Source organism: Mirounga angustirostris, unplaced genomic scaffold (assembly GCF_029215605.1).
Source record: "Mirounga angustirostris isolate CCGP_5_RB_7025 unplaced genomic scaffold, mMirAng1.0.hap1 SCAF_2, whole genome shotgun sequence".
NCBI classification, from domain to species: Eukaryota; Metazoa; Chordata; class Mammalia; order Carnivora; family Phocidae; genus Mirounga; species Mirounga angustirostris.
Genome location: NW_026991710.1, coordinates 149,971,065 through 149,997,985, shown reverse-complemented (window position 1 = coordinate 149,997,985; position 26,921 = coordinate 149,971,065). Strand labels below are relative to the sequence as shown.

The following is a 26,921-nucleotide window of genomic DNA, read 5'->3' as shown; positions in this document are numbered from 1 at the left end:
CGCTCTTTCAGGGAAGAGGGGAGGAAGGGGGGGTGGGGGATGGGGGATGGTGGTGTTTATTGACTTTTTTTAGTCCTGGCGGCTGAACCTGTCTCTGAGTAGGTCATGCATTTTTCTTGGCTTCACTATGCTACTTTGCAATTCTAGTATATGGGGTTAACTCCAATGAAGTAGCTATCTTTTTTTTTTAAAGTTGTGTTTAAGTAATCTCTATACCCCACCTGGTGCTCAAATTTAGGACTCCTCTGACTGAAACAGCCCAAGTTCCTTCTGGGCAGATTGCATACATGAACCTAGACCAATTTCCTTTGTGTATGATAGTATTTATACTATTTTGACTATTTATACTATTATACTAATTTGACTTTATTTTTTATCTGCAAAAATACCAGGTCCATGTAAATACTTGGCCTGTCGATTTTTGTACAGTTGTTCTACGTTCGTTAAATGTAACTCATTCTGGGAGTAGTTGTGACATCAGCTGGTAGGTTTTTTAATTTTGTTTTTTATAAATAAACCACTGAAGTCCATTGCTCCTATCTAAGAAAGGAAAACTAAGATGTCTTGTTGAGTACAAAAAGCTTTGGCTATCTTTCCATAGTTCTTTAGAGGTAGGGCCGTAGGAGTGTTTGCATAAATGACATGTTATTTTGAAATAAATATCTTGGAACGTTTGTCCCATCATATTAATAGTTCTCCTGTTTTTACAGCCATGCGGTATGCATATTTTATCTGGTCCTTCGAGCTCTGGACACTCTTGAAGATGACATGACCATCAGTGTAGAAAAAAAAGTTCCACTGTTACACAACTTTCACTCTTACCTTTATGAACCAGACTGGCGGTATATGGAGAGCAAGGAGAAGGATCGACAAGTGCTAGAGGACTTCCCAACGGTAGCGGAATTACAAATCTCTCCTGCCTATGATTGTGTATATAATTGATGATATAGTTGTCAGCCAGCCCTCATCCCCGTGGAGAACAGTAAGATAAGCAGTGTGAGGGCAGTGTAATCTAATGTGATGGGTAAGAGCTCTGGTAGCCGAGACTCTGAAGCCGCGCTGCCTGGGTTGGAATCCTACCTCTTCCACTTATTAACTGGTGCGGAGTGACGTGGCCTGTGTAAACCTAAGTTTCTCCATCTATAGAGATAATAATAGTACCCGCCTCGCCTCGTAGTATTGTTGTGAGGTTTAAAAGAGTCGAGACAGGTTAGAATGGTATTAGCTACTATTACCGTTACCACTATGTTGCTTAAAAGTCCAGTGTTTCTTCCTTTGGAAAGATACATTCTAATTCCAGTGTTGTAAAAGATGGATTCTTGGGCCTGCTCACAAAACCTGTTCCCTATCTAATACAGCCTAAGTGTAGAGGGCTTCTGGCTTCTGGTACCCGTAGCCTGGTAGCATGGATATGCTGTTCAGGATAGGTCCAGCTGGGGGGAGGACCGAGGAGCAGGGTGATCCTCTAACACTTACAGCTGTGTGATCCCGGACACGTTCCTAAGTTTCTCTGCCTCAGCTTCCTCATTTGTAAAGTTAGAGCTCTGAGGGCTGACAAGTTCCTATTTATAAGTACTTAGAAGAGTGCCTGCTGTATACTAAGTATTCTGTAAATATTAGGTGTTCAGTCCATTCCGTTGGACTAAAGTGGGTTATAATTAAAATCTTGTGTTTTAAAACTGACAAGGTTATGTTATATATGTGACTAGGTCTGACTTTTCTGGAATTTGCATGTCTTATCACACAAATAACTGCTTCTTTCATATCTCATAAATAAAAGGTTGATTTAGTGAAGTCTCATGTTCTCTAACAGACCAAAGAAGCCCTTCTTTTTGTACACAGTTGCCAGGATTTGGGGGGAATAGTCCCCATGTGGCTGTTGCTACTGAAACAGATCTATATTCCTGAGTGGGGAGGGGAGGAATCCACCCAATACAAAAGAATGTTTGAGAGACTCCTTTAGAGCAAGGGCTATTTCAGATTACTGAGATCATGTCTTTGCTGTCAAAGACAAAAATAAAAGACAATTAAGTTCAAACCAAAAGAAAAAATCTGTTAGGAGTAAGTAGGTGGAGCTGATATAGTACAATACGATAGAAAAGAGGAGGAGGGAAGAAGAACCTGTGAAGAATAATTAGGTAGGGAATGAGAGCACTCACCTAGAGCAGGTACCAGTGATTTGGCTCCCTAGGACACCTGTCATGTGACCAGAGGCTGGGTTTCCTCTGACTGGAAATCGGTGGCCATTCACTGATGAGCTTGTGAAACTCTGTTAACACAGGAGGAAGTGCTACAAACAGGGTCCCATAGCATTTATAACTGATATGTATTCGCACTTAAAAAAGTTACATTCTAGCTAGAGCCTCCAAAACCAAAAAACCCTTCCAAACTATTTTCAAACTGAGTAGATTCATAAAAAATAATTTCCAGTCGTGGGATAAGTGTTGTAGGTCTTTGAAAAATCAAGGCAGTCCTATCCACTCAGCAAAAATGAAAGAATATGAAAATGTGTGAATGTCAGAATAATTAGAGGGGGGATATAGCTAGTAGATGTTTAGATAATATTTCAATATGCTTAGAAAACCAAAAGTCTTCTTTATAAATACTGCATTCCAATGGAAAAACAACAGTTTGTTCAAGCAAATTTCAATATTCAGTCAATCTTTTCCTGTGTTGGGGAGTACGGTGAGCGCAGACACTCCCCTCCTGAGAGCAGAGACTCTCCCTGGCAGAGTAGAAGGGACCAGGGGACACAGGCCAGACATTACTGTTTTGCTGGTGCTGACCTTTTATATCCTTAATGTGAAACATCTGAAGCTCTGTGTTTCGTGAGGATGCAACTTTGAATTGGAGGTCCGTTTGAATCGGAGGTCCGTTCAGCCTGTTGTTCCGATTGAGATAGGAATATATGGAAAGTCATAGTGTCTTATTTTCGTTGGGAATGCTTTGTGCACATGCTGGTCAATCCCAGCATCTCCTTGAGACAAGATGCCCAATTTGAAGGGTAAAGCCGTCTCCTTGGGTTAGGTGTACCATCAGTTTAGGGCGAGGCCCTAAGGCAGAACAGATAACTTGGCCTCACTCACATAGTACTGCTCTTAGACTGAGGTAAGAAGGGCCCGCCCCTCACTTTACAGGGCCCCCCTCAAAAGGGTGAGGGGTCCCCAGGGCCATGGGAGTGTTCCTGCCCAGAGCTTATGCAGCTCCCCTTCTAGACTATGTTCTGGGTGTGTGGAATTCCCTGCCCTCAATTCCCTGAGCTCCCTTCCCGGGTTTGCAGTCTGTTGTGTCTGGCCTGTCCTCTCCAGGGTGAATCATGCACCAGTGACCCTGCCCCTAGGCCTTTTGGGGCCAGACAGAGCCGGGAATGGGAAGGCCAGGGTGCAGGCTGGGAGCTGGGGCTCAGCAGTCTCTGCCCTGCTGCATTTTTGGAACAAAACCCTGAGGAAAATTTAAATTCACACCTGAGTCCTTCAGGTTGTGGTGAAGGTGTCTTCGTAAAAGCAGGAGAATAGCGCATACTGTTTAACAAGTTACTAGTGTGACTGGTAATTTCAAGATTTTGAGCCAGTATGGTATGTGGCCCTCCATTTGTGCTCTTAACCCAGGCAAGACAGACCCCAGGCATAAGCCTAGACAGAGTGTTCTCACCAAGTGAACCCCTCCCCAATGTGTGTGCATTGAGATTGAATCTCGTGTTTTATGCTTTGGTGGTCATTAGTTGGTATCATTTGAAGCCAGGCTTTCTAGAACTTTCACTGTATATTATGGATTAGATTAGAGTATAGCTTTTTCACCTGGTACTAGGGGAGACTAGTAGTCTTCGAGATCCACCCCAGACACAACTTAAGGAATGGCATAGGGTTATTTTTAAATGCTAATAGCCATAATAGCATACATTTATTGAGCTATGAATTAGTTACGAAATATATTTCAATATTCATTCAATATTTGTATTATTTTATGGTAATGTAGTTTTAACATTTAATCACTGACATACTTTACTGCTCTTTTAAAAATTGGTGAAAAACAATAAAACTATTGGTTTTTCCAGAAAAAAAAATCGGTTAAAAACAGAATTTTGCATATAAGTGAAGAAGGTATAATTACCCAGTGTTTTGATCATAACATCCTAAAGTTTATGGGGAATTTGTCTTTGTAGGTGAATGGAAGTGTTGTGCTACCCTTCGACCCCTACTTGGTATTTGGTCCTCCTCCATTATACTAGTGGATTCACCATATCCTTCCTTCGTGTACTTGAGTCACCGGAGAGTGACTGCAGGACCTACAAATCTACTGTAGTTGTCAAACAGAATTACCTGGAGGGACAGTAAAAAGCCCTTATGGCTCGTTTCACTCGGCAGAGCTTGTTGTCACTCCTACAGAGTATGTGAGACTGGGCTTTGCTCTCATAAATAGAATGACCTAGTCCAAGGTCTGTTGAAAGAATGTGGTCCTAGGGAGATTCAGGGATTCAAATACCCTTTGGTAGAGTCACTCATTTGTTTTAGTCCACAATAGGAATGACATTTTGGCTCTGTCTTGGAACAGCTGTTCTGGAAAGAATAGCATTCTGGAAAGATTGGATTGATTTTATGGATTTTGGGGGAGTTTCACAATTGATATTCAGAAGCCTAAAGTTTCTTAGGCTTCTGAATCCCTTTGGTGCTCTGCAGCCAGCTGGTTTGCCCTCAGGTCCTTAAATAGAGGTGTTTCCTGAGGAAGCTTTTCTAACCTTTCTGTAAATGTAGACCAAGTATTCCTCCCACTTGTTTTCAGTATTATGTGTTGCCTCTATTAATATTTGTAGCATTTAAAGAAATTTCGTGGTGTTTCTGTACTGTATTTTGATCATCTAGAGACACTTCTTTAAACTTAAATAGGATGTTTGTGCAATAGCAATGAATTTAAAAACCATCAGTACAATTTCTACATTAGAGTTTGGGCTGTGAAAAAAAATGTTGGGTAGCATGCCTCCGATTGAGCTAAATTGAGCTGTTTAAGGAATTAAAATGTATAGCCTTATAGAAGGGGAGACACTATAACTTCCTGATAGAAATCTGGGAATTAATGATAGAAAACGGTTGGCTGATCTCCTTAGTAGAATGTAAACTGTACAGCAGAGTGTCTGCTTCTTTCCAGGCTGTGTATCCCCAGTGCCTAGAACAAAGCTTGCTATGTAGGAAGTGCTTGATACACGTTTGCAGGAGTGAGTCTTCCCTATCATGAGGTTTGTCTGAAATGGGGCATTCTTCCTAAAATTCTTACATTTATGTCCACTTTATGTAGAAGCACCTCATTTATTATCTATTGGAAAGATGAGTGTAGAGTGAGACTTTGATTTTCTTTTGAGTCTAGAAACTTTAGCATTTTTAGACCCTTCTATTTTAACAATTAGAACATTTCTGAGCTTATTATGCAATATGTAGAAAACTAGTACAACCTAGATGTTAGGCTTATAGATGAATCATTTGGGAGTCTTAATGAGTTCTGCTATTGCTTTGTTTTATGATCTATAGGTACCATGTTGGTTCCCAGTGTAAATACGTATTTCATATTTTCCGTTTTTTGTGATTTCCATTTCAGATCTCCCTTGAGTTTAGAAATTTGGCTGAGAAATATCAAACAGTGATTGTTGACATTTGCCGGAAAATGGGATTTGGGATGGCGGAGTTTTTGGATAAACACGTAACATCTGAACAGGAGTGGGACAAGGTCAGTGTGTACAAAGTAGCGTGGGTGTGTGGTGCATAGAACAGAGGTGGTAGTACGCGCTGTGAAGGTCAGACCGAGGAAGGAGGTTGTCTACCAGTTCCACGTTTTCTGATTTTATAACCCACCTGTGTAGCTTGAATGTCTCATCGTAAACACTTAATAAAGGGGCTTATAATTGAATACTTGAAATAATCCGTGCCCTAGGGCGTTTACCATTAAGTCAGGCCAAAGTGACTATAACCTGTCCCAGAGGTTACACGCATTAAGCTTCTTCTTTTATTTTTTTAAGATTTTATTTATTTATTTGCCAGAGAGAGACACAGCAAGAGAGGGAACACAAGCAGGGGGCGTGGCAGAGGGAGAAGCAGGCTTCCCGCTGGGCAGGGAGCCCGATGCGGGGCTCGATCCCAGGACCCTGGGATCGTGACCTGAGCCAAAAGCAGACGCCCAACGACTGAGCCACCCAGGTGCCCCACACATTAAACTTCTAAAAGTGTCTCTGACTTGCTGTGAAATTTTAGATAAATGGCCTAATTACTCCATGTAATATAGAGATATTCGACGTTTTCAAATCTTAAAAATGTGTTTTTTGTTATTTACTTTCTTCCATCACGGAGTATGTGTGTTTTGTGGACACACCTTAGTATCTGAATCAATCTGCAGTTCCATCTTAGCACAAGATGACTTTTAAACTCCATGCCAGCTTGACCCTGTTTGTTGACGGGAAGTAGGTATCACTTAAACTGTTAAATTATATGTGTGTTTCCTTTCCAAGTTTATGAGAATCCAGAAGTACTAACTTAGGATCATGGGTGTGTTGTGCTGAGGATTGAGTACCTCTCCAATGCCTTACTTCTTCCTTTCCCATCAGCTCCTTACAGAATTAACACAATAGAAGAAGTTCCGAGTTTCTCGACCTCCCTCCCCCAGTTCATCTGGTGGTTATAAACGAATACCTGTGGGGATTAGCACTGGGAGACCTCACGTGGACGAGATTGGCTTCCCCAGGAGACAGAGTAGCTGGGAAGGCCAATGAGAGCAGATGATGTGGCAGATAAAATTATACTGGGCTTTTATTTGGCCCGAGTTTTTCCTGAGCAGTAGCTGTGTAGGATACTGGCCAGGGGAGGAGTTGGGGGGCAGGGAGAAAGTGCCTATCTAGACAAAGTGACCTAATTGACAATGGGGACTAAACAACACCAAAATATGGGCTAGGAAGGAGGGGTCTTGCCCATTTTCCATAGGAATGATGTTTGTGAGACTTCTTCATCACCCCAGTGGAAGCAAAGACCTTTTAAACATCTGAACTACGTGTGTATTTTTTTATCCTTAATAGTGTTTATGTTAGGATCTTAGAAGAGAAGCGACTATATACATATTCCTTGGGTGAGTGTAGGTTCAAAGTCTGGCCTCTTAATCCTTCAATCCTCAAAACTTGCTGGCAACATCTTGGGGGCTGCTGGCTAATGCTCTCCAAGTTAGCATGAGTGAGGCTGCTGCTGGAATTATCCATTTATGAATTTAAAGTTAAAGCCGAAACTCCTGGCCAAGAATCAGCACTGGTTAGCTGCATGGTGACTCCCTTTTCTGCCGTGCAGACCTATTCAAGAGACCTAATGATAGCTTGTTGAGTACAAGTTCTGATTAGATGAAATTCAGTACTTTTAGTGATTTTCCCCCCCTTCACTTTGGAGGAAGAGGACTACTTCCATTCTAGGAATTATTTCTATGCAAAGAACTATTATCTTAAAATCTACTTTTCCTTGGGCAGTGCTAAGGACGTACTGATGTTTTTTAATTTCTAGTAATTCTTTTTAAATTTCTTGTACTTGTCCACAGCTCATTTCTCTATTTTAGCATATCTTGTTTTGTTTTGTTTTTTTAAAAGATTTTATTTATTTATTTGACAGAGAGACACAGCAAGAGAGGGAACACAAGCAGGGGGAGTGGGAGAGGGAGAAGCAGGCTTCCCGCTGAGCACAGAGCCCTGATGTGGGGCTCCATCCCAGGACCCCAGGATCATGACCCGAGCCAAAGGCAGACGCTTAACAACGGAGCCACCCAGGCCCCCCAAATATTTTAGCATATCTTTACTCTTTCCCAGATTCTTCCTTTCTTAGACCATATTTCAAGTGCTTTCTCTTTGCCATTTCATTGTGCCCTTTGATTAGTCTGGCTCTGTGTTACTTTCAACCAGGGGCCCTCCTTTGGTCTTCCCCTAACTTTTACCCTTCCTAGTATCCCCTCCAGAGTGTACCTTCTTTAACTGCTTTCCACTTCTTAAATTGTGTAATGGACATTTCATTTCATAAGAGTATTGCATTAAGTTGTCTTGGAATACTTTTTTCAGGAGAGGATAGCTTTGACAAACCACTTTTATGGGAAAAAAATTCATTGACAATCGAGAATGATGTTTACCAAGATCTCTTTTGAGAAGAGGATGTTTCAGCAAAGTTGTTAGAGCTTGCCTCGTAAACCAGACTATCTGGCTTTGAGTCCCTGGCCCCCTGACTTCCAGATGAGTGATCTTGGGCAATTAATTGACTGACCCCTCTGTCTGCCCCAGTTTGCACATCTGTAAAATGGTGATAGTAATGATACGCGCCTCATAAAGGTGTCGGTGAGGATTGAATATGCAGAATGCTTAAAGCAGTGGCAAGAACAGACCGTGGTACTTTGTTCTTCTAGGTAATGAAGATTTTGAGACACTGCAAGATCTTGAAGTGTCTTTAAGACTAAGCTCCACTTACTATTCTAGTTTCTATTAGAATATTCTTATTTCGGGCGCCTGGGTGGCTCAGTCGGTTGGGCGACTGCCTTCGGCTCAGGTCATGATCCTGGAGTCCCTGGATCGAGTCCCGCATCGGGCTCCCTGCTCGGCAGGGAGTCTGCTTCTCTCTCTGACCCTCCCCCCTCTCACAGGCTCTCTCTCATTCTCTCTCGCTCTCAAATAAATAAAAATCTTTAAAAAAAAAAAAAGAAGAATATTCTTATTTCATCATTGCCTTCACTCTCAATTTTAGATATCAAAAAGCTTACTGTACTAGCTTATTTTTTCAATAACCTTTTATTCTAGGAGTAGTGCATGTCCACAGTAGAAATACGGAAAACTCAGGTGAAAGAATGAAACCATCACACCAGCCAGAGATCAGAGGTCACGTTGGTTAAATCTTTTGTGCACATTCTTCTTGGATGTTCTTTTTTCCTTACATGTACATAGTGTATATTTGTGTATATGTTTGCGGTTTTTAATCAAAATGAGATCTTGTACATTCTGTTTGGAACCTGTTTTGGGGTTTTGTTTTTGGGGGTTTTTTTGTAGCTAATGATCTCGGGTGTTTCCATTTTAGTAAATACTTCATTATTTCTTACAGTACTGTCACTATGTCGCTGGGCTGGTGGGAATTGGCCTTTCCCGTCTGTTCTCAGCCTCAGAGTTAGAAGACCCCTTAGTTGGTGAAGACATAGAGTGTGCCAATTCTATGGGCCTGTTTCTGCAGAAAACAAACATCATTCGTGATTATCTGGAAGACCAGCGAGAAGGAAGAGAGTTTTGGCCTCAAGAGGTAACAGATGTAGGGGATTTGGGAAAAAAATAATTTTAAATACTTTCTGAAAACAAAACAAATCAAATCTTTTGGTTGTAAGTGATAGAAATGTGAATCAAACTACCTTAGACAATGTAAGAGAATGTATAAAACAGGTTAGGATTTAGTTTGCTTCAGAGTAGATTGGCTAAATCCGGGGGTTCAGACTATGTATAGTCATAAACACACACACTCACACAGAGACTGTGTCCCTGTTCTTTCTATCTCTTAGATAGGCTTTCTCCAAGTGGTGGATGTAACAACTCATGACTCATAATCTACTAGCTTAACAAAGAAGTTCTTAGGAAGGCCAGTTGGTGGGGCATGGATCCTGTGCCCAACCCATAATCAGTTACTGTAGCCAGAGGGCCGGATACTCGAACCACACCTGGATTATATCTTCCCAACACACATAGAATGGATTTACTACCCCCCCACCACCAAAAAAGAAGGATTCTGTGGCGGGAAGGAGGAAGATGCTAGAGAGGCAAAAACTATAGGATGTTCATTATAAGAGACGAGTTGATCTTTGACTTAATTTTAAAAAACGGATAAGCAAAGCAAAGGCTTGGACATTGGTTTTATTCAGAAGGAAAACTAGAAAATCTTAGGACTATTTCCTGATTTTACTATAGCATTTGCCTATTGCTTTCCATAAAATGGTTTCCTACAACAAAGTGCTTTTAATTTTTTTATTTTCTAAAATTTAACGATTTTATTTATTAGAGCGAGAGCACAAGCAGGGGTAGGGGCAGAGGAAGAAGCAGACTCCCTACTAAGCAGGGAGCCCCATGTGGGGCTTGATCCCAGGACCCTGAGATCATGACCTGAGCTGAAGTCAGATGCTTAACTGACTAAGCCACCCAGGCACCCCAACCAAGTGCTTTTAAAGTGAGTAAAAGGCAGGTGACAAAGTAGGGGAAATATTTGCAACTTATACCACAGATACGAGGCTCATATTCCTAATATAAAAACTGCTAAAAGTTAAGACCAGCTTCCTCATAGAAAACCGGGCAAAGAGATAAGAACAGATTGTTCACGGAAAGAAAAATCTTTTTTTTTTGAAAGAAAGATCCTTAAACAGCTGAGAAGATGATCAGTCTCACTCCTAATAAGAAAAATTCACATTAAAACTACCCTGGGCTGAGACATCCTACTTTACCAAGCTTCCCAGGTGACTCCTGTGCAGGCAGGGTTGCCAAAGAGCTCTTGACCACCCTTCCTTGGACACCAAGGCTCAGCGAAGGGAAGGTGTTTGTGTGAGGACCCGCAGTGAGTCAGTGGCCACCTGAAAGGGCCGCCTCGGTCTCTGGGTCCCAGCCGGGGCCTGCCCCCTGTTACCACACTGCGTCTCACCCAGGCGCGTCCCCCCAGCGTGGGTCATGCGCACCAGCTCTGCAGGTCTGCACACGGTTCACTTCCCTCTTCTGTAATATTGAATAGCTGTTAGACCACAGAATAGTGGTGTGAATAAAATGAGATAAACTTTGGCCAGGGTGCTTACTAAATGTTAAATTCAAATAGCTTAACCAGGTGCACCTGGGTGGCTCAGATGGTTGAGCGTCTGCCTTCGGCTCAGGTCATAATCCCAGGGTCCTGGGATCGAGTCCTGCATCGGGCTCCCTGCTGGGTGGGGAGCCTGCTTCTCCTTCTGCCTCTGCCTCTCTCTCTCTCTCTCATGAATAAATAAATAAAACATTAAAAAAAAATTACCAAAAAAAGAAAAGAACCCTGAGAGTCTATTTCTGGCGTCGGATTGGCAAGAAGTCGTAAGTTTGGTAATCGCTAAGCAAGACTGGGGACACAGGCACTGTGTGTGGCTGGTGAGAGTGTGTCCTGGTGCAAACAGCCCTGAGCACTGGCAGCTTGGCAAGTGAATAATATGGGAGCTAATTGAGGCAGCTTTGTTTCTAATAGTTACAGTTTATAAACAACTGAGATGTCCATCTATACAGGACTGATTGAACTATGGTATATTCACTTGGTGGAGCACAAAAAGAAATAAACAACTAGGGAGTGATCTCCAGGTTATATTATTAAGTGAAAAAAAGCAAGGTGCACAGCAATGTAAACTCAAGGTAATAAAATGTTCTCAGTAATTATACTGTGAATAATATTGTTATTGAAATACTGAAACTATTATAGAAACTCTATAATATAGCAAATAGGCAATTGTGTTCATATCAGTCTAGGAACCAAGATTTTCGCTCTAAAATAAAAGGTAGAGATATAAAAATATTAATAAAGTTAAGCAAAACTCCCATAATCCTAAACTAAATTGGAAATATCTATATGAACTCCTGATACAGATTCTCTTAAAAAAAAAAAAAAATGTCTAGCTCCCTCTACCAAGAGGTGAAGAAACAAACCAGTAGTAATGTATACCGCTGGTGTTCCAGTTTGGTCTTTTAATACCATTTCCCACCACACGGAGTAGTGGAGGCAGGAAATATACAAAATGAGCTTGGAATATACTGTCACGCCAGGAAATAAGGGAGTTATCAAAGTAAAAAGTACAGCATAAAAAGGTACAGGATCCAATTCAAAGGCATTTTCACTGACCACATATGGAACAATTTGAGTATCAAAAAGAATAAAGACTGCAGTGGGTTAAAACACACCAAATATGTTTAAATCTAAAGAAAAATGAGCATGTGCCTCTTGAAAGATGGTGTGTTCTCTTACCGAGAGGCACACAACATCTGATCTTTGCCCACTTTTGATGTTAGCAGTCATTAGGCTTCATGCCTGGTTCTGCTAATTTATTGGGGATCAAGTCCCACATCCGACTCCTTGCTCAGCGGGGAGTCTCCTTCTCCCTCTGCCCGCCGATCCCCCTGCTTGTGCTCTCTTTCCTTTCTCTCTCTTTCTCTGACAAACAAACAAACAAACAAACAAACAAATAAATAAATAAAATCTTTAAAAAAAACTCATATCTGATTGGGTTTAATCTGTTGTAATGATTCTCACTACTGAAGCTCAAAATTTCCCATCTTTGGTCAGGAAGAGGTTCAGGTTGGCTCCTGAGTCCTCATGAGGGGACCCTTAATAGTCTTTGATAGCTTCCTTGCCATTTGATATGTGAAGATGCTCTAAGCTCATTTTGTACATTTCTTGCCTGAGCTCTGGACTCCTCCAGCTCTTGAGAAGCCCGTCCAGGACACCTGGGCTAATGGGAAATAGTACCCAACACTGCACTTGGGCACTAGGAAATAGTACCCAGCACTGCACTTGGGCACTGCTCTTGGGATAGTCACTGTGTGTGTGTGTTTAGTTTTAAAGCTCAAATGCCTTGTAAGTTTATATTGATATTTCCAGTTCAAACTCAGGACCGTAGGATTGTTACATAATGTCCTCCTCTGTATTACATTTCTACTTCATTTCTTCCTCATCGGGATTCATGCTTCTCAGGGAAATCAGAGATGCTAGAATTAGTAGTATATACCATGATTACTCATTTGCTTTTTTTCCCTCATTACAGATCCTGCAGTCTCTGAATAATGATACTAAATTACCACCAAAATGATTATTGAAAATAATTGAAGACATTTTTTGCATATGCTATACTAATTCCCAATTTTTTATGATTGTATTTATTTCTGAATCGTCAGATTAGATAGCCATCGCCACTGTAATATCTCCCTTTCCTCCTTACTTAGTCTTAGTTTAAGCTCCTCACCAGTCTTTATATTGATGTCTCCAGTCATTCTGGTTGTCTGGGGCTCGCACGCTGATAGATAGGAAAGACCCATGAGAATAATAATTCCCCATGTTTATACAGATTGATAACAATGTGTGGCTTTGATGTTTGCAAGTTAGTTTTTCTAGATATAAAATTTTTAGCTCACATTTTTTAGTATCCCATTTTCTTCCGCTTTACAGACTGGCTGTTGAAAATCTAAGGATAACTTTCTTTTCCTTGTAAGTTATGGGTTCTTTTTGTTTTACTTGGTAGTCACTGCCTAGATCCCTTATCACTGGAGATGCCGAAAAGTGATGTCCTAATTCTTTCATCCTTTCTGCATCTCTTAGCAGGAATTTGGGATTTTGTAAAAATGGTAGTGGTGGTGGCCAGTCATGTATTTGGGGGAGTGTATAAAGTGACAATAAGCATTATTCTTTGGGAAGCTTCAGAGTGACCAAAAATGAAAGTAAGTTCTTTGCTAGCTTCAGAGACTCCTTTAAAAAATATCATTAAAAATTGTCAAATCAATCCCACTGTTGGAGTTGAAGATGTTATTTCGCTTTTGAGTTACTAAGATCCAAAGAGGTAATGTTCTCATAGTATAGACTCAGCTCATTCTCCCCCAATACACTTGTTCAGCAGCATTCTTATTAGAATTGGGAATGCCATGTTAATCATGATTTACTCTGAGGCCTGACCATCTTCAGAATGCTTATCGTTTAGCTTGCAGTACTGTTGTAGCTGATTTTGTATCTACCTGGTTATTTTTTTCAGGAGGAGACTAATGCCTTCTGGAATAACGGGAGTCGTCAAAGTATTGCTTAGTACATGCTGTACTATGTGTCCCTAAGGGATAATTTCCCAAATACTTAAGTGACTCCTAGGTTGTGATGAGACCCTGACTGGTCGTCATAAATAGCCACTGCGTGGAGCTTAAAACGGACTTGATCTTGGTGAAAGAGGAGTCCGCAGCTAAGAAAAACTTTACTGTAGATCATAGTTCTTATTCACAAAGATTCTTTCCTATTGCTTGTACATTCTTCCCTTATGCACATGCTAACTTATTTTTTAAGGTTTGGAGCAAATATGTTAAGAAGTTGGGCGATTTTGCTAAGCCACAGAATATTGACTCGGCTGTGAAGTGCCTGAACGAACTTATAACCAACGCACTACACCACATCCCAGATGTCATCACTTACCTTTCAAGACTTAGAAACCAGAGTGTGTTTAACTTCTGTGCTATCCCGCAGGTATGCAATGGAGCTATTCTTGTATATGAGGGGTGGAAGCTAAAAGGAGCGGCATGGTGGTGGTGATGGGGGTGGAGAGAATGCATTTACTATTTTGGTTTGCTGTGTTCAGGAATATGGTTCCTTTTAAAAAATGACTCTGGTCTATTGTCTTTTGCTGGGGGGAGGCAGGCAGGGTTTCACCACATCTCCCCTCTACCCCAAAACCACCATACCCAGCTCAGCCTCCTTAGATCCTTAGCCTCACAATTAAATCTAGGGCTTTGGCTTGGATTTAGGGGGAATGCTGGGTAAAATGTAGGTGAAGGTTTATCATTACAGAGTCTTACTTAAGCACCTAGGTTTGTTTGTTTGTTTTTTAAAGATCTTATTTATTTATTTGACAGAGAGAGAGATAGTGAGAGCAGGAACACAAGCAGGGGAAGTGGGAGAGGGAGAAGCAGGCTTCCCGCTGAGCAGGGAGCCCGATGCGGGTCTCGATCCCAGGACCCTGGGATCATGACCCGAGCTGAAGGCAGACGCTTAACGAACAACTGAGCCACCCAGGCGCCCCTTAAGTGCCTAGTTTTTGCTGTCCGTTTCCCAGACTCAGGATAACACAACCTGATCCTATGGACCTACCCCCTCAGTCCTCTAGGAGCTTACACTTTTTTAAATGCCTTTACCAATTATTTCAGTTTTTAACTCAAATACATGAAAGTCATAGGATTTAACTGATTTGGAAACTTGATTTTTTTTAAAGATTTTTATTTATTTATTTGACAGAGAGAGAGATAGTGAGAGCAGGAACACAGCAGGGGGAGTGGGAGAGGGAGAAGCAGGCCTCCCGCAGAGCAGGGAGCCCGATGCGGGGCTCGATCCCAGGACCCTGGGATCATGACCTGAGCTGAAGGCAGACGCTTAACGACTGAGCCACCCAGGCGCCCCTGTCCTTTTTTTTTTAAAGATTTTTATTTATTTGAGAGAGAGAGAGCACGAGCAAGGGGAGGGGCAGAGGGAGAGGGAGAAGCAGGCTTCCCGCTGAGCATTGAGCCTGACACAGGGCTTGATCCGAGGACCCTGGGATCATGACCTGAGCCAAAGGTAGATGCTTAACCGACTGTCACTTTCTTATTCTACAGAACTTTTTTTCACCTTTTTCACTCACCCCTTGATTTGATCTTTTAATGACCAATCTTGAGGGGTTGTTGGAACTAAATTCTGCATGCTTGATTTAGGTTCCCATTTATCTTAGAAGTAATTTGCCATTGAGCATGGGAACTATCCCCCCTCCCCATTTGTCCCCCACCCCTCCATGCTATTTTTTCATGTATAATAGTTACGTTTGTTGTAGGAAAAATAGAAAATTATTTGTAGATTTTTTTTTTTAAAGATTTTATTTATTTGATAGAGAGACAGTGAGAGAGGGAAAACAAGCAGGGTGAGTGGGAGAGGGAGAAGCAGGCTTCCCGCTTATCAGGGAGCCCGATGCAGGGCTCAATCCCAGGACCCTGGGATCATGACCCAAGCCGAAGGTAGACGCTTAACGATGGAGCCACCCAGGTGCCCCAGTAGATATTATTTTGAGATACATTTTTTGGCTCTCTAACTCACTACTCTAGCATAGAAAATGATGTATGGACTTAATGGAATTATTTTTTCCAAATAAAAAGGAACTTTCGTGGTCAAACTGAAGAATCGTTTAAGACACAAAGACCACTTGATTCTGTGTATTGTTGGAGAAGGGAGGAGTGGGAAAGGTCCAAGTTTTGACATGCTTTCTTCATGGTGATTTTTTCTTGGTTAGTTCCATCTTAGCCCTTTGTCACTTTCTTATTCTACAGAACTTTTTTTCACCTTTTCAAAATGGTGATTGCTTAGTGTGCCATTTCTTTTTTTCATGAGATGAAATGAAGTAGTATTTTTTTTTCTTTTTCTCTCTCCCTCCTTATATCTGAAGGTGATGGCCATTGCCACTCTGGCTGCCTGTTATAATAATCAGCAGGTGTTCAAAGGCGTAGTGAAGATCCGAAAAGGGCAAGCAGTAACTCTAATGATGGATGCCACCAATATGCCGGCGGTCAAAGCTATAATCTACCAGTACATGGAAGAGGTGGGTTCTTATTTCACTACCTGGAGAATCTGTAGCTATTTTTAGGATTTAAATAATGTCACTGTTTAAACAGTTCATATTTGGCTATTAGATGATCCTAACAACTCACTGTGTTATGGTATAAAGAGACAGGAGCTGGTGTCCTTTATTAGGAAAAAGCGTGTGCACAGGTTGCTGATCGATCAGAGCCGCACGGCACCCCGTGGGAGGGTGTAAATGCAGCGAGCCTTTAGGGTGGAAGCCCCTAAGGAGGATGAGGTTTTTTGAGGCAGAAGATGATGGTAGAGACCAACGAGGCTTCTTGGTTCATGGGTGAAGAGAGTGAAGCTGAGGCTTGTGCATGCTACACAGCATCTGACCGAGTGGATCTCGGAGCCCAGGCCAGGTTGCCTGTCACCCAGTCCAGTACTTTCTATTATGTCATAGGCCTCAACTGAGAAACCACAGTAGGGAATTTCAGCAAAGGAAAATCATCAAGTTGTAATGATTTCTCAATTTTCTAATGCAAATCTCGTTTCAAACGCCAAAACTACCCTATAAAACAAAACGTACTTGTTGAAGTCAGATCTCCTACTGTGGAGGATATAATCTATGACTAGGTTCAAAAAACTTTCTCTTAGAGGCTGAATCTAATCACTAGGCCCCAGAGTGGTGGTTCTTAATTGAAGGGGCTTTTGCATCTCCCCCAACCCCCCCCACCAGGGGACATTTGGCGATGTCTGGAGACATTTTTTGTGATGCTCACACTGGCGAGGGGGGTGTCTGCTGCCTTCTGGTTAGTGCAGGCCCTGAGATCCTTAGATTCTTATTGAAGATTGAACTACTACAGAAATACATGAAACATGAAAGACCTTCTTCCTTCCTCTCTCCCAGAGAGAACTCTTGCTGTCAATAATTTTCTGCCTCCTTTCCGTCCTCTGGTTACACCTCTACAGGGATGTGATGTGTAATAGTGGTTTCCCCTAAACAGAATTCTGCCAAACAGTGATTTCCTCTGATTTCTACTGCATATTGCACATTCTCCTTGGAGTTCCTCCCTGTCTTCTATCTGACAAGCTTTGGACCTCTGCATTTCTACCAGAGGCACCTATAGAAGACATAAGAGAAGAGATCCTGGGTGGCTCAGTCAGTTAAGCGGCTGCCTTTGGCTCAGGTCATGATCCCACGGTCCTGGGATCAAGTCCCACGTCGGGCTCCCTGCTCAGCGGGGAGCCTGCTTCTCCCTCTCCCTCTGTCCTCCCACCCCCCACCCTGCATGCTCTCCCTCTCTCAAATAAATCAATAAAATCTTTAAAAAAAAAAAAAAGGACAGGGGCGCCTGGGTGGCTCAGTCATTAAGCGTCTGCCTTCGGCTCAGGTCATGATCCCAGGGTCCTGGGATCGAGCCCCGCATCGGGCTCCCTGCTCTGCGGGAGGCCTGCTTCTCCCTCTCCCACTCCCCCTGCTTGTGTTCCCTCTCTCGCTGTGTCTCTCTCTGTCAAAATAAATAAATAAAATCTTTAAAAAAAAAAAAAAGACAGAAGACCAAAGTTTTTTTAAAAATCCTAAAATTCTTGTAGTGACTAGATAGAGTGTTCATTCAGCCATTGACCAAAAAATTGCTACTAATGAGACTTGGGACAGTCTGGTTCACTGTATCACCAGCACTTCCTTTGAGCTTACTGTGTGCCTGGCAGAGCAACTGAATAGGTGGATACTATTAATATCAAGGAAACTTGAGCTGGAGCCATAATTTGGACCCAGCAGATCTGGCTGACTTCAGAGCCTACGCTGTTCACTACAATTCTAAGGGGTTTGGAGTACCCTTTGCAAACTAAGCAGTACCGTATTAGGCACTTTTTGTCCGTTTTATATAATGTAGTATGTAAGTCAGAGACGATTTTAGTTGAGTTGAGAGGCTGCAACAGTTGAGTGGCCCACAAAGCTGAAAATATTTTCTGGCCCTTTAAGAACATTTGCAGACCCCTGATTTAAGGCATCAATTGTTTCAAGCTACTCAAGGTAATTTGGGGGAGATGTTAATACTTGAGTTGATTTGATTGAGAAAAATCTCTGAAGACTTCCAAGCCTGAAGGAATAAAATGTAATAATGGTTTTGATGTCAGCATGAATGAAATTTCAAGTGAAACCTTTTTGTATCAAGTCCACAAGTTGTCTGGGTTTTTTTGTTTGTTTTTTAGGATTTTGAGAGAAAGAGAGAGAGAGAGTGCATGAGTGAGGGGGAGGGGCAGAGGGAGAAGCAGACTCCCCGCTGAGCAGGGAGCCCGGTGCGGGGCTCGATCCCAGGACGCTGGGATCATGACCTGAGCCGAAGGCAGACGCTTCACTGACTGAGCCGCCCAGGTGCCCCCAGTTGTCTGGCTCTTTGCTGCTGTCCAGTTATTAACACTTCTCCTCACTGATCAAGTCTGTCCTTTGCAGGGAGACAGGAAGACACATTTATTCTGTCAGGTCTCTGGGCCTAACTGGTGGTACCCGTAGTGCCCTTGCAGGGGACTTGAAGGCTTTCCTCCCGCAGCTCTAGTGTTCAGTGGAAGAGTCAGAGTGACAGCCGAACCTTGCTGAGTAGGTGGGCACTGCTCCTCAGTGTCCTGCGTCATCTGGAGCAGCCTCAGCTTCAAACCAGTCTGGGTACCTGTCAGCTGGCGAGAAGCTCCACCAGCTATTTGGGGGCAGAAACAAATGCTCCGGCAAGCAGCCAGAAACTATTATTTCCTTCTCTGCCAATGCTCGTTCCTTGGCGAGGGCAAGCTTTTTGAGGCTGGCGCAGCTCCCGGGTTCACCCTGCGCTGTGGCTCGTCTAGAGCGTCGTCGTGCCCTGCAAGCGCTTCTTGTGCTCGTGACTCAGCAAGTGTGGTCCTCGGGTCAGCAGCATCCGGGGCCCCGGGCACTTGCTGGAGTCTTACCCCGACTCGAACCCACTGAATCAGAGTCTGCCTTTACCAAGGCCCCCAGGTGATCACCTGTGGACAGAAAGGCTGAAAAGCACTGCTGTTGACCCACCCTCTCCTCAGCTGCCGCTGCCTTTTCCCCATGTGAGGCCGTGCGAGGTGGTGTGTTGGGAACCCGCTCCGCTCCTCTGTGTCCGCCTCCCCGGTGTGAACCTAAGCTCTGCGTGTACACGCTCCTGCGCACCCCCCACCTGTCGCCCCCTCGAGATCCGCTGCCTCTTTGTCCAAAGCCCCCTCCTCCCCCCGTCACTCCTCTAGTTTGTATGTGCGCTCAGGCCACTCAGCTTCAGAAAGCTTCAAAAAGTCAAAAAATGACTCTGGCTTGACTTTGCTCCTTTCTATCTACTCCCCCACCCCACCCCCACTCCCCACTTAAGCTTCTTGAAAGATACATGTACTTCATGTTATTTATTCCCATTTTTTTCTCAACCCACCTCGTTATGCTAGCTAGCTTTTGTTCCTACCTTGTCATGAAAACTTTTCTTACTTAAGTGATTTGATGACTTTCTAATGACCAGTTTTTAAAGCATTCTCCCCAATCCCACTGTATTATTTCACACTGGCTCTTTCTCACCTTGAAAGCCTTTTCCTCTCTAGGCTTCTGTGACTCTTGCCTCCAGTTTAACCTCTTACCTGTCTGTCGACTCCTTTGCCGTTCTGGCTCCTTATACTGGTATTTCCCGGAGTTCGGTCTTGGTTTTCATTTCTTCTCACTGCACAAAAGCTTTCTAGTATTCTCTTTGATGGCCCGGCTTCTTTCTCCACCACATGCTCATCACTCCTGACTTGATTAGTCCAGCTCAGGACTTGGTCATAAACTTTTTTTTTTTTTTTGCTTAATGACATTGCCATTCGCCTAATCAAGGAATCCAGATAACCCAGGCTCCTCCTAACCCTCATCCATAGGAATCTCCATATCCTACTTGTTCTACCTATAGACTTTACTTGTCAGAATTTTGCATGCATTACCCTCTGACCAAGCAATTCTAGGACTTTATGTGCAAAATTAGCCAGAAAATGTGCAGAGGTGCTTACTGTAACATTTTGTCCTCAGTCCTCATTGGGAAGGAATTGATTAAATTATAGTACATTCACATTATGTGGCTTGTGTTTAAAAACAGAATGACATCATTTTCTAGGTTCTGGCATTAAGAAATGTCCATAAAAAATTATGAGTGAAAAAAGTCAAATCGCAGCATAATCTGTTTATAAACTTTTAAAAATAAAATTGTGTATAATTTTATGTGCACAATGTAGTCATATATTTATCCATTATATAGAATTTAGTCTTTTTTTTTTTTAAGATTTTATTTATTTATTTGACACAGAGAGGAAACACAAGCGGGGGAGTGGGAGAGGGAGAAGCAGGCTCCCCACCGAGCAGGGAGCCCGATGTGGGGTTTGATCCTAAGACCCTGGGATCACGACCTGAGCTGAAATCAAGAGTCAGATGCTTAACCGACAGAGCCACCCAGGTGCCCCTGTATTGCTTGTTTTTATAAGCATAACTCCGTCATCTAAAATTTTTTTAAAAGAAAGTAGAGGAAATTGTAGTTTCATCCCTGCTTCTGTTGTTCTCTCTAAAGCTATTCTTAGGGCGCCTGGGTGGCTCAGTCGTTAAGCGTCTGCCTTCAGCTCGGGTCATGATCCCAGGGTCCTGGGATCGAGCCCCACGTCGGGCTCCCTGCTCAGCGGGAAGCCTGCTTCTCCCTCTCCCACTCCCCCTGCTTGTGTTCCCTCTCTCGCTGTGTCTCTCTCTGTCAAATAAATAAAATCTTTAAAAAAAAAAAAAATTAAAAAAAAAAAAGCTATTCTTGGTAGCATAATATTAGATATCATTAGCGTATTTTGGTAGGCATATATATATATATATATGTATTTTTTTTTTTTTTTTTTTTTTTTTTTTTTTAATTAAGTGAGCTCTTTTCCCATTGCAGGGCCTGAACTCATGACCCCAAAGATCAAGAGTCACATGCTCTCCCGACTGAGCCAGCCAGGCGCCCCTATAGGCATATTCTTTTATTTTCTTGTTATACTAAATTGCAGCCATGCCCTTTTGGTGGGGAGGTGGGAGGGTGGCAAGAATATAATATATGTCTATGGAAAAAAGTACCCATTATATAATGCAAATCTTGGGAAAAAATTATTTAAAAATATGCCTGCTCTGTCGTCTTCCTCCTCTTTGCCTCCGTCTCGGCTCAGATCCTTGTCACTTCCCACCTCCGTCATCTCCTAGTTGCTCTGTCAGTTTGAGGCAGTGACCATTTGCGTGCCAGGCACAGAGCTGGGCTGGAGGCAGAAAGATGAGGAAGATGTGGTGCCTTTGAGACTTGTAGTCCAGGGAGACACACAGAAATAGCTGAATTCAGTGTTAAGTGATAAGGTAGGAGTTATGTGCCGGAGAGGGGCACGTGGCCCAACCTGGGGGTTCAAGGAAGGTTTTCTAGAAGACCTAATATCTAAATTAAGACTTGCGCAACGGGCGAGAGTTAGCCAGGTGAAGGAGTGTGACAGGCATTCCAGGAGTGGGGAGTAGTGCGAGCGAAGAGGGGAACAGAAGTGCGCAGAGCAATCCAAGTGTAAGACAACAGTCGAGTTGTTCCAGTGGTGAGAAAAGACAGGTGGACAGCAGCAAGTGAAGCTGGAAAGGTTCGGTGGCCCCAGGTCACGGGTGGCCTTGTGCTCCACATCGCTGAGCTCAGACCTTAACTGAGCAGCCCATAGGGAGCCGGTGGGGGTGTCAAGCAGAGGTTTTCGGTTTCTTTGGGGACCGTGTGGCAAGCAGGTGAGGGGACTTCAGGGTTCAGTAGAGTCAGGAGCTCAGTTTGGAAGGCTGGTCATGGCTTAGGTGAAAGGCATCGAGGGCCTCGCCGGCAGCTGTAGTTGGAAGCATGGACGTGAGGCCTGGGTTCAGCAAATGCTTTGAGGTTTGTGGAGGGGGCAGGAGGGGCAGAGGCGCCGAGAGGGTTCTAGGAGGACTACTCTCCGGCTCCCAGCTTCTGCTCTCGCCTTCCTTCATCCAGCCTGTGGTCCACATCACAGATTCCATCTTGTCTGGCTGTGTTTGCCCCGCCTTTTCAGTAGCCTTTCCCCTGCAGCTGTTGCGCTGCTCTGCCGACATTCCCAGGCTCCCCCTCTGTGCCCGGCGCTGGGAGGCGCTGGGAGGCGCAGACCGGAGAGGACCTGGGTGGCTCCCCGGGGGCAGGGATGCCCTGGTGTTCCCTAGATCAGGCTGTGGGACGATACAGGCCTCCGTGGACAATCCTGCCTTATCAGTGGGGTGACTTTGGGTTATTCCTTCCGTGTTCTCTGAGCCTGTTTGCTCATTGGGAAGAGGGACATCAGATACCTCCCTGTGTAGGATTACTGTAAGAAGTAAACACAGAAGGTGTTTATAAAGGTTCTAGGACTCACTAAGTGGCACTTAAAATTTTCTCCTTTCTTTAAAACAGATTTATCATAGAATCCCCAGCTCAGACCCATCTTCTGGCAAAACAAGGCAGATCATCTCCACCATCAGGACACAGAATCTTCCCAATTGTCAGCTGATCTCCCGAAGTCACTACTCCCCTATTTACCTGTCATTTGTCATGCTCTTGGCTGCCCTGAGCTGGCAGTACCTGAGCACCCTGTCCCAGGTCACAGAAGACTATGTTCAGACCGGAGAGCACTGACTGGGTACTCGTCTGGAAGCTCAAGTTCACCCTAAAATGGATTGGCCTTTTCTTCAAGAAAAAGGATATTGGTACCCCTCTCCCCCCGTTTTTCCCTCCCTCTTTAATCCCTGAAAGAACTCTGTGGACTTGGGACTTTTAGAAACTGTGACATGCAGTCAAGAAGCTAAGAATAAAAGGGAAGGCTACCTCACCCTTGGCAAGCAGGCCCTTGCGGGCGGTGCTCACGTCTGCGCGCCATGGCTAGCAGCAGAGGGCCGCCCACGGCAGGTCAGGGGACATGGTGGCATATGGGGCTGCTGACAGGTCTTAGTGTGAATCCTGGCTAGAATTCTAATTAAATGTATTTAATTTGAAGCAACCTTGGAATACATGTCCTTGTACAAAGCGAAGTGAATTTTCTCCCTTGGGTTCCCCTTTTTCTCATCATTTCGTTTTATTCAGTTGGTTTGAATGTAGTAGACGTCCGTGTTTTTGGGTCTAGGCAACAGCCCCAGGTTTTCTAAGAAGGCAGACTGTCTTCTGCCCACGAAGGCTAAGGACTGACTTCTGGGGGTTCTGGAATCGCTTCCTGGTTTAAAAGGAGGTTAGCTTTCAGAAAGAAACTGCGGGATTGCTTTGGGCCCCATCGTGGAAGACTGGCCTCCAGTTAAGGCTGACTTTTTAAGAAGACATCATATATAAAGATGTGTTTATAATGAAGAACTGAATTACTTTGCATCTGTCCAGGGCAGCTCATTTGAAAGCCTGGACGAGCACGGCAAATAGGAACGCAAGAATGTGGAGTCAGTGATGGAGGGACAGACGGCCGTCTGCGGCCCCCGCAGAGCCAGCCAGAGCAGGACCAAGAAGAAGGACCCAACTGCCTGGGCCCTGCACGGCTGTGCCTGCTGGAAATGAGCATGCGGCAGCCTCGCGTCCCTGGCCAGCTTGGGACCTGCACTCCCTCTACCAGCCTGCTGTCCCCTTGGCTGACTCTTAGCTGCATGCAGAAATGTTACTATGTCCAGGATTTTTGTGGGGGTTTTTGTCTTTTGTTTCTTTCTTTTTTTTTTTTAAATCACCAGTTTATACATGGAAGCCTCGAGAAAGGCAAAATGTGTTTTCAGGTGATGGGCTGGAAAGCCAAAGAGCATTTAGCCTCCTTCTTCTAGCATCGCTGTCTGCCTTGAGCCCCGCACAGGCCGGGGGTGTGAGGCACGCTCACCCAGGACCTTACTGCGAAGCAAGGCCTGGGCCGGGGAGGACACGGCCCCTCTCGGAGGGTGTTTGAAAAAGCCCCTCAAGCTGAGGAATCACTGTTGTGGGGCATGAAAGTACTTTCTAGAAGCCGTTCATACCCTCGAAGTATATAGCCTACTCCTCTGCCGCAGTCCTTTGTGTGCGGTGACGTAATCATCGAAGCTGAGGGTTTTCCCCGGCAGGACTGCTGGCCTCGCGTTGTTACACACGTACTCACACTGCTGTCCCTTCGTGTCCCCGGCTGCCACCGGACACAGTGGCTTCGTTTCGGTCCATGGAAGCTGCGGTGAATTGGTTCATCTGAGGGTCGGTCCTGGGCAAACTTGTCACCACGCTGAAGCCAGGCATTTGCCACACGGGATACAGCTCTGAGCCGGGCTCCCCAGGAATTTTCCTAGTAATTTAAGCATCAGAACTTGGTTTAAGATTCCAGGGTGGGTTGTCAGAAATTTGTGTGCTGAAATGCCGGATGAGTTCCGTAACAACCCGTGTAGGACAGAGAACAACCTGGTGGAAATCGTGGTCTGGGGTGGGTGGACTGGGAGGTTCTTTCCTGGCTCAGTCATGACCTGTGGGACTTTCTGAGCTTCTGTTATGGTTTAGCAGATCTCCCAGGCCCCTCCCAGCCATAGAGTTATGTAACTTTTACTGTCACGGACTATTGCAAAGTCTTAGCTCTTGGGCCCACTCCTAAGTGCTTTGGAAGATCATTTTCCTTCTAAATATAGTTCTCTATTAAAATTGCCAGATAAAATACAGGATGCCCAGTTAAACTAGAATTTGACACACTAGTTTTGTTTTGGTTTAGTATAATTATGTCCCAAATATTATTGCACAGGACATATTTTTACTAAAAAATTACTTGCTCTGAAATTCAAATCTGATTGAACATCCTTTGTTTTTGTTTTTTTTAAAGATTTTATTTATTTGAGACACAGAGACACAGAGAGAGATAGAGCATGAGGAGGGGGAGTGGGAGAGGGAGAAGCAGACTCCCTGCTGAGCCAGGAGCCCAATGCGGGGCTCAATCCCAGGGCCCTGGAATCATGACCTGAGCCGAAGGCAGGCGCTTAACCATCTGGGCCACCCAGGCGCCGCAACATCCTTTGTTTTTGTTAAATCTGCCAACCCCACCCTCCGCTCCACACTTTAATTAATCAGATGTATAGGATCTCTGGCCTAAGGTCTACTTGAGTTCTACTTACAGGGGAATATTTGAGCTTTTCCTCAGAGGAGTATCTGACCCATCTGAATCTAGGGCTCTAAATTTAAAGAACTCCCTTACAACAGACAGGAGCAAGAGTCTGATCTCCACACTTTGGGAGCTCCTAGAGCTCCAGATACACATGCACACCCATCTCCCTTTGGGAAAGCGCTTGGAGCAATTACCTGGAAAGCCCCATTCTGTCGGAACCCTTTCCCTGGGGCTGGCGTGCACATGTGTGTAGGGGGAGGAAGGGGGTTAGCCATTTGTTAATTAGTCTTAGCAGTTTGGGAAGCAAAGCTCTAAAGCCATGGTTCTCAAACTTCAGCATCTGAATTGCCTGAAGGTCCCAGATTGCTAGGACCATTTGTCTCTCAGGTCTTGGGGAGTAGCCCCCAAACTGGCATCTTTAACAAGTTCTCAGGTGATACACATGCTGCTGGTCAGGAGCCCAGTTTGAGAACCGCTGCTCTAAGGTCTTATTTTTCAGACTCTAATGAACATATGAATCAGCAGGAGTCTTGTTAAATTGCAAGGACAGATTCAGAGTTCTGGCCCAAGTTCCGCATTTCTAACAAACTGCCAGGTGACGGCCACGCTTTTGGTCTGAAGCATAGCTATCCGACGCATTTTTTTTTCTTTTGATTTTATTTGACAGAGAGAGAGAGACACAGCGAGAGAGGGTATCCGACGCATTTTAAAAGTGGAAAAGGTTCAACTATGTGCGCAGACTTCTGAGTCTAAACTAAACCCACACCCTCCTCTGGGTAATGAACAAAAAGGCATGGTCCCTTCCATCGCTCACCTTGTTCGGACAGGCACCCGAGAGAAGCGTACCACTTGTTGAACTGAGGTGACAGGGTGATCAATGAGGTAATTTGAGGTTTATTTAAGTATTGACATTGATCCCAACCCTAAATAAACATGGCTGGTTTTGTTTTCTAACAGACTCCTTAAGCCAAGCGTGCAGATGCCCTGCATTTCATCTGGGTCCTTGCCGTATTGCATCTCCACCGGCTTCCCGGCTGAGTGCGGAGCTGCGGGTGGGCGCAGGGTGGGCACAGGACGGGCACAGGATGGACGTGGGATCATCCGATTGCGTTTGGGGCAGGTCGAATTTGTCAGAACTACATTGAGGTTATGAATGTCTTCCAAATGAAATTTGAGGAATAAAGTAATTGCAAAGTTTGGCTTTGGTAACCTTTGTTAAACGCTTAAATATTATGTCAGGTGTCACAGATTTTTAAGTTTTTCATTTAATTCCGGCTTTCACAAATTTTCCCTTCCATATTCAGCAGGTGTTTAAGAGCTTATCTGATAAGGCACTTCCTGATCCCTAACTTCTAATTTCCATTGGAAGTCAAACTTCCCATGCTTCTAGAACTAGTTCAGCCCTCAGCTGGGAAAGAAGTCAGGTACTGACGGGCCAGTGGGATGGGGGGCAATTCTTTTAGTTTCCTGTTCCCTCCAACACTAGTGTACTTCACTGCTTGGGATTCTTAACCGGGACTATGCAAAGCA

The 26,921-nt window shown here is 44.0% G+C and overlaps 1 protein-coding gene across 4 annotated transcripts in view; it reads left to right on the top strand.

Annotated features, from left to right (window-relative positions):
- FDFT1 (farnesyl-diphosphate farnesyltransferase 1) overlaps positions 1-26,588 on the top strand; it is a 36,770-nt gene extending 10,182 nt beyond the window's left edge. For 2 of the 4 annotated variants that reach the window (XM_045880113.3, XM_045880112.3), the window contains 6 exons: positions 711-894; positions 5,587-5,715; positions 9,090-9,281; positions 14,061-14,237; positions 16,177-16,329; positions 22,733-23,315. In XM_045880113.3, coding sequence (XP_045736069.1) covers positions 711-894; positions 5,587-5,715; positions 9,090-9,281; positions 14,061-14,237; positions 16,177-16,329; positions 22,733-22,954 — 1,057 coding nt within the window. In that variant the 3' untranslated portion in view covers positions 22,955-23,315. Of the gene's footprint in view, positions 1-710; positions 895-5,586; positions 5,716-9,089; positions 9,282-14,060; positions 14,238-16,176; positions 16,330-21,217; positions 21,290-22,732; positions 23,316-26,058 lie in introns of those variants that run through there. The other 2 variants (XR_010409643.1, XM_064585313.1) reach the window with 2 other exon arrangements.
- The last annotated feature ends 333 nt before the right edge of the window (positions 26,589-26,921 follow it).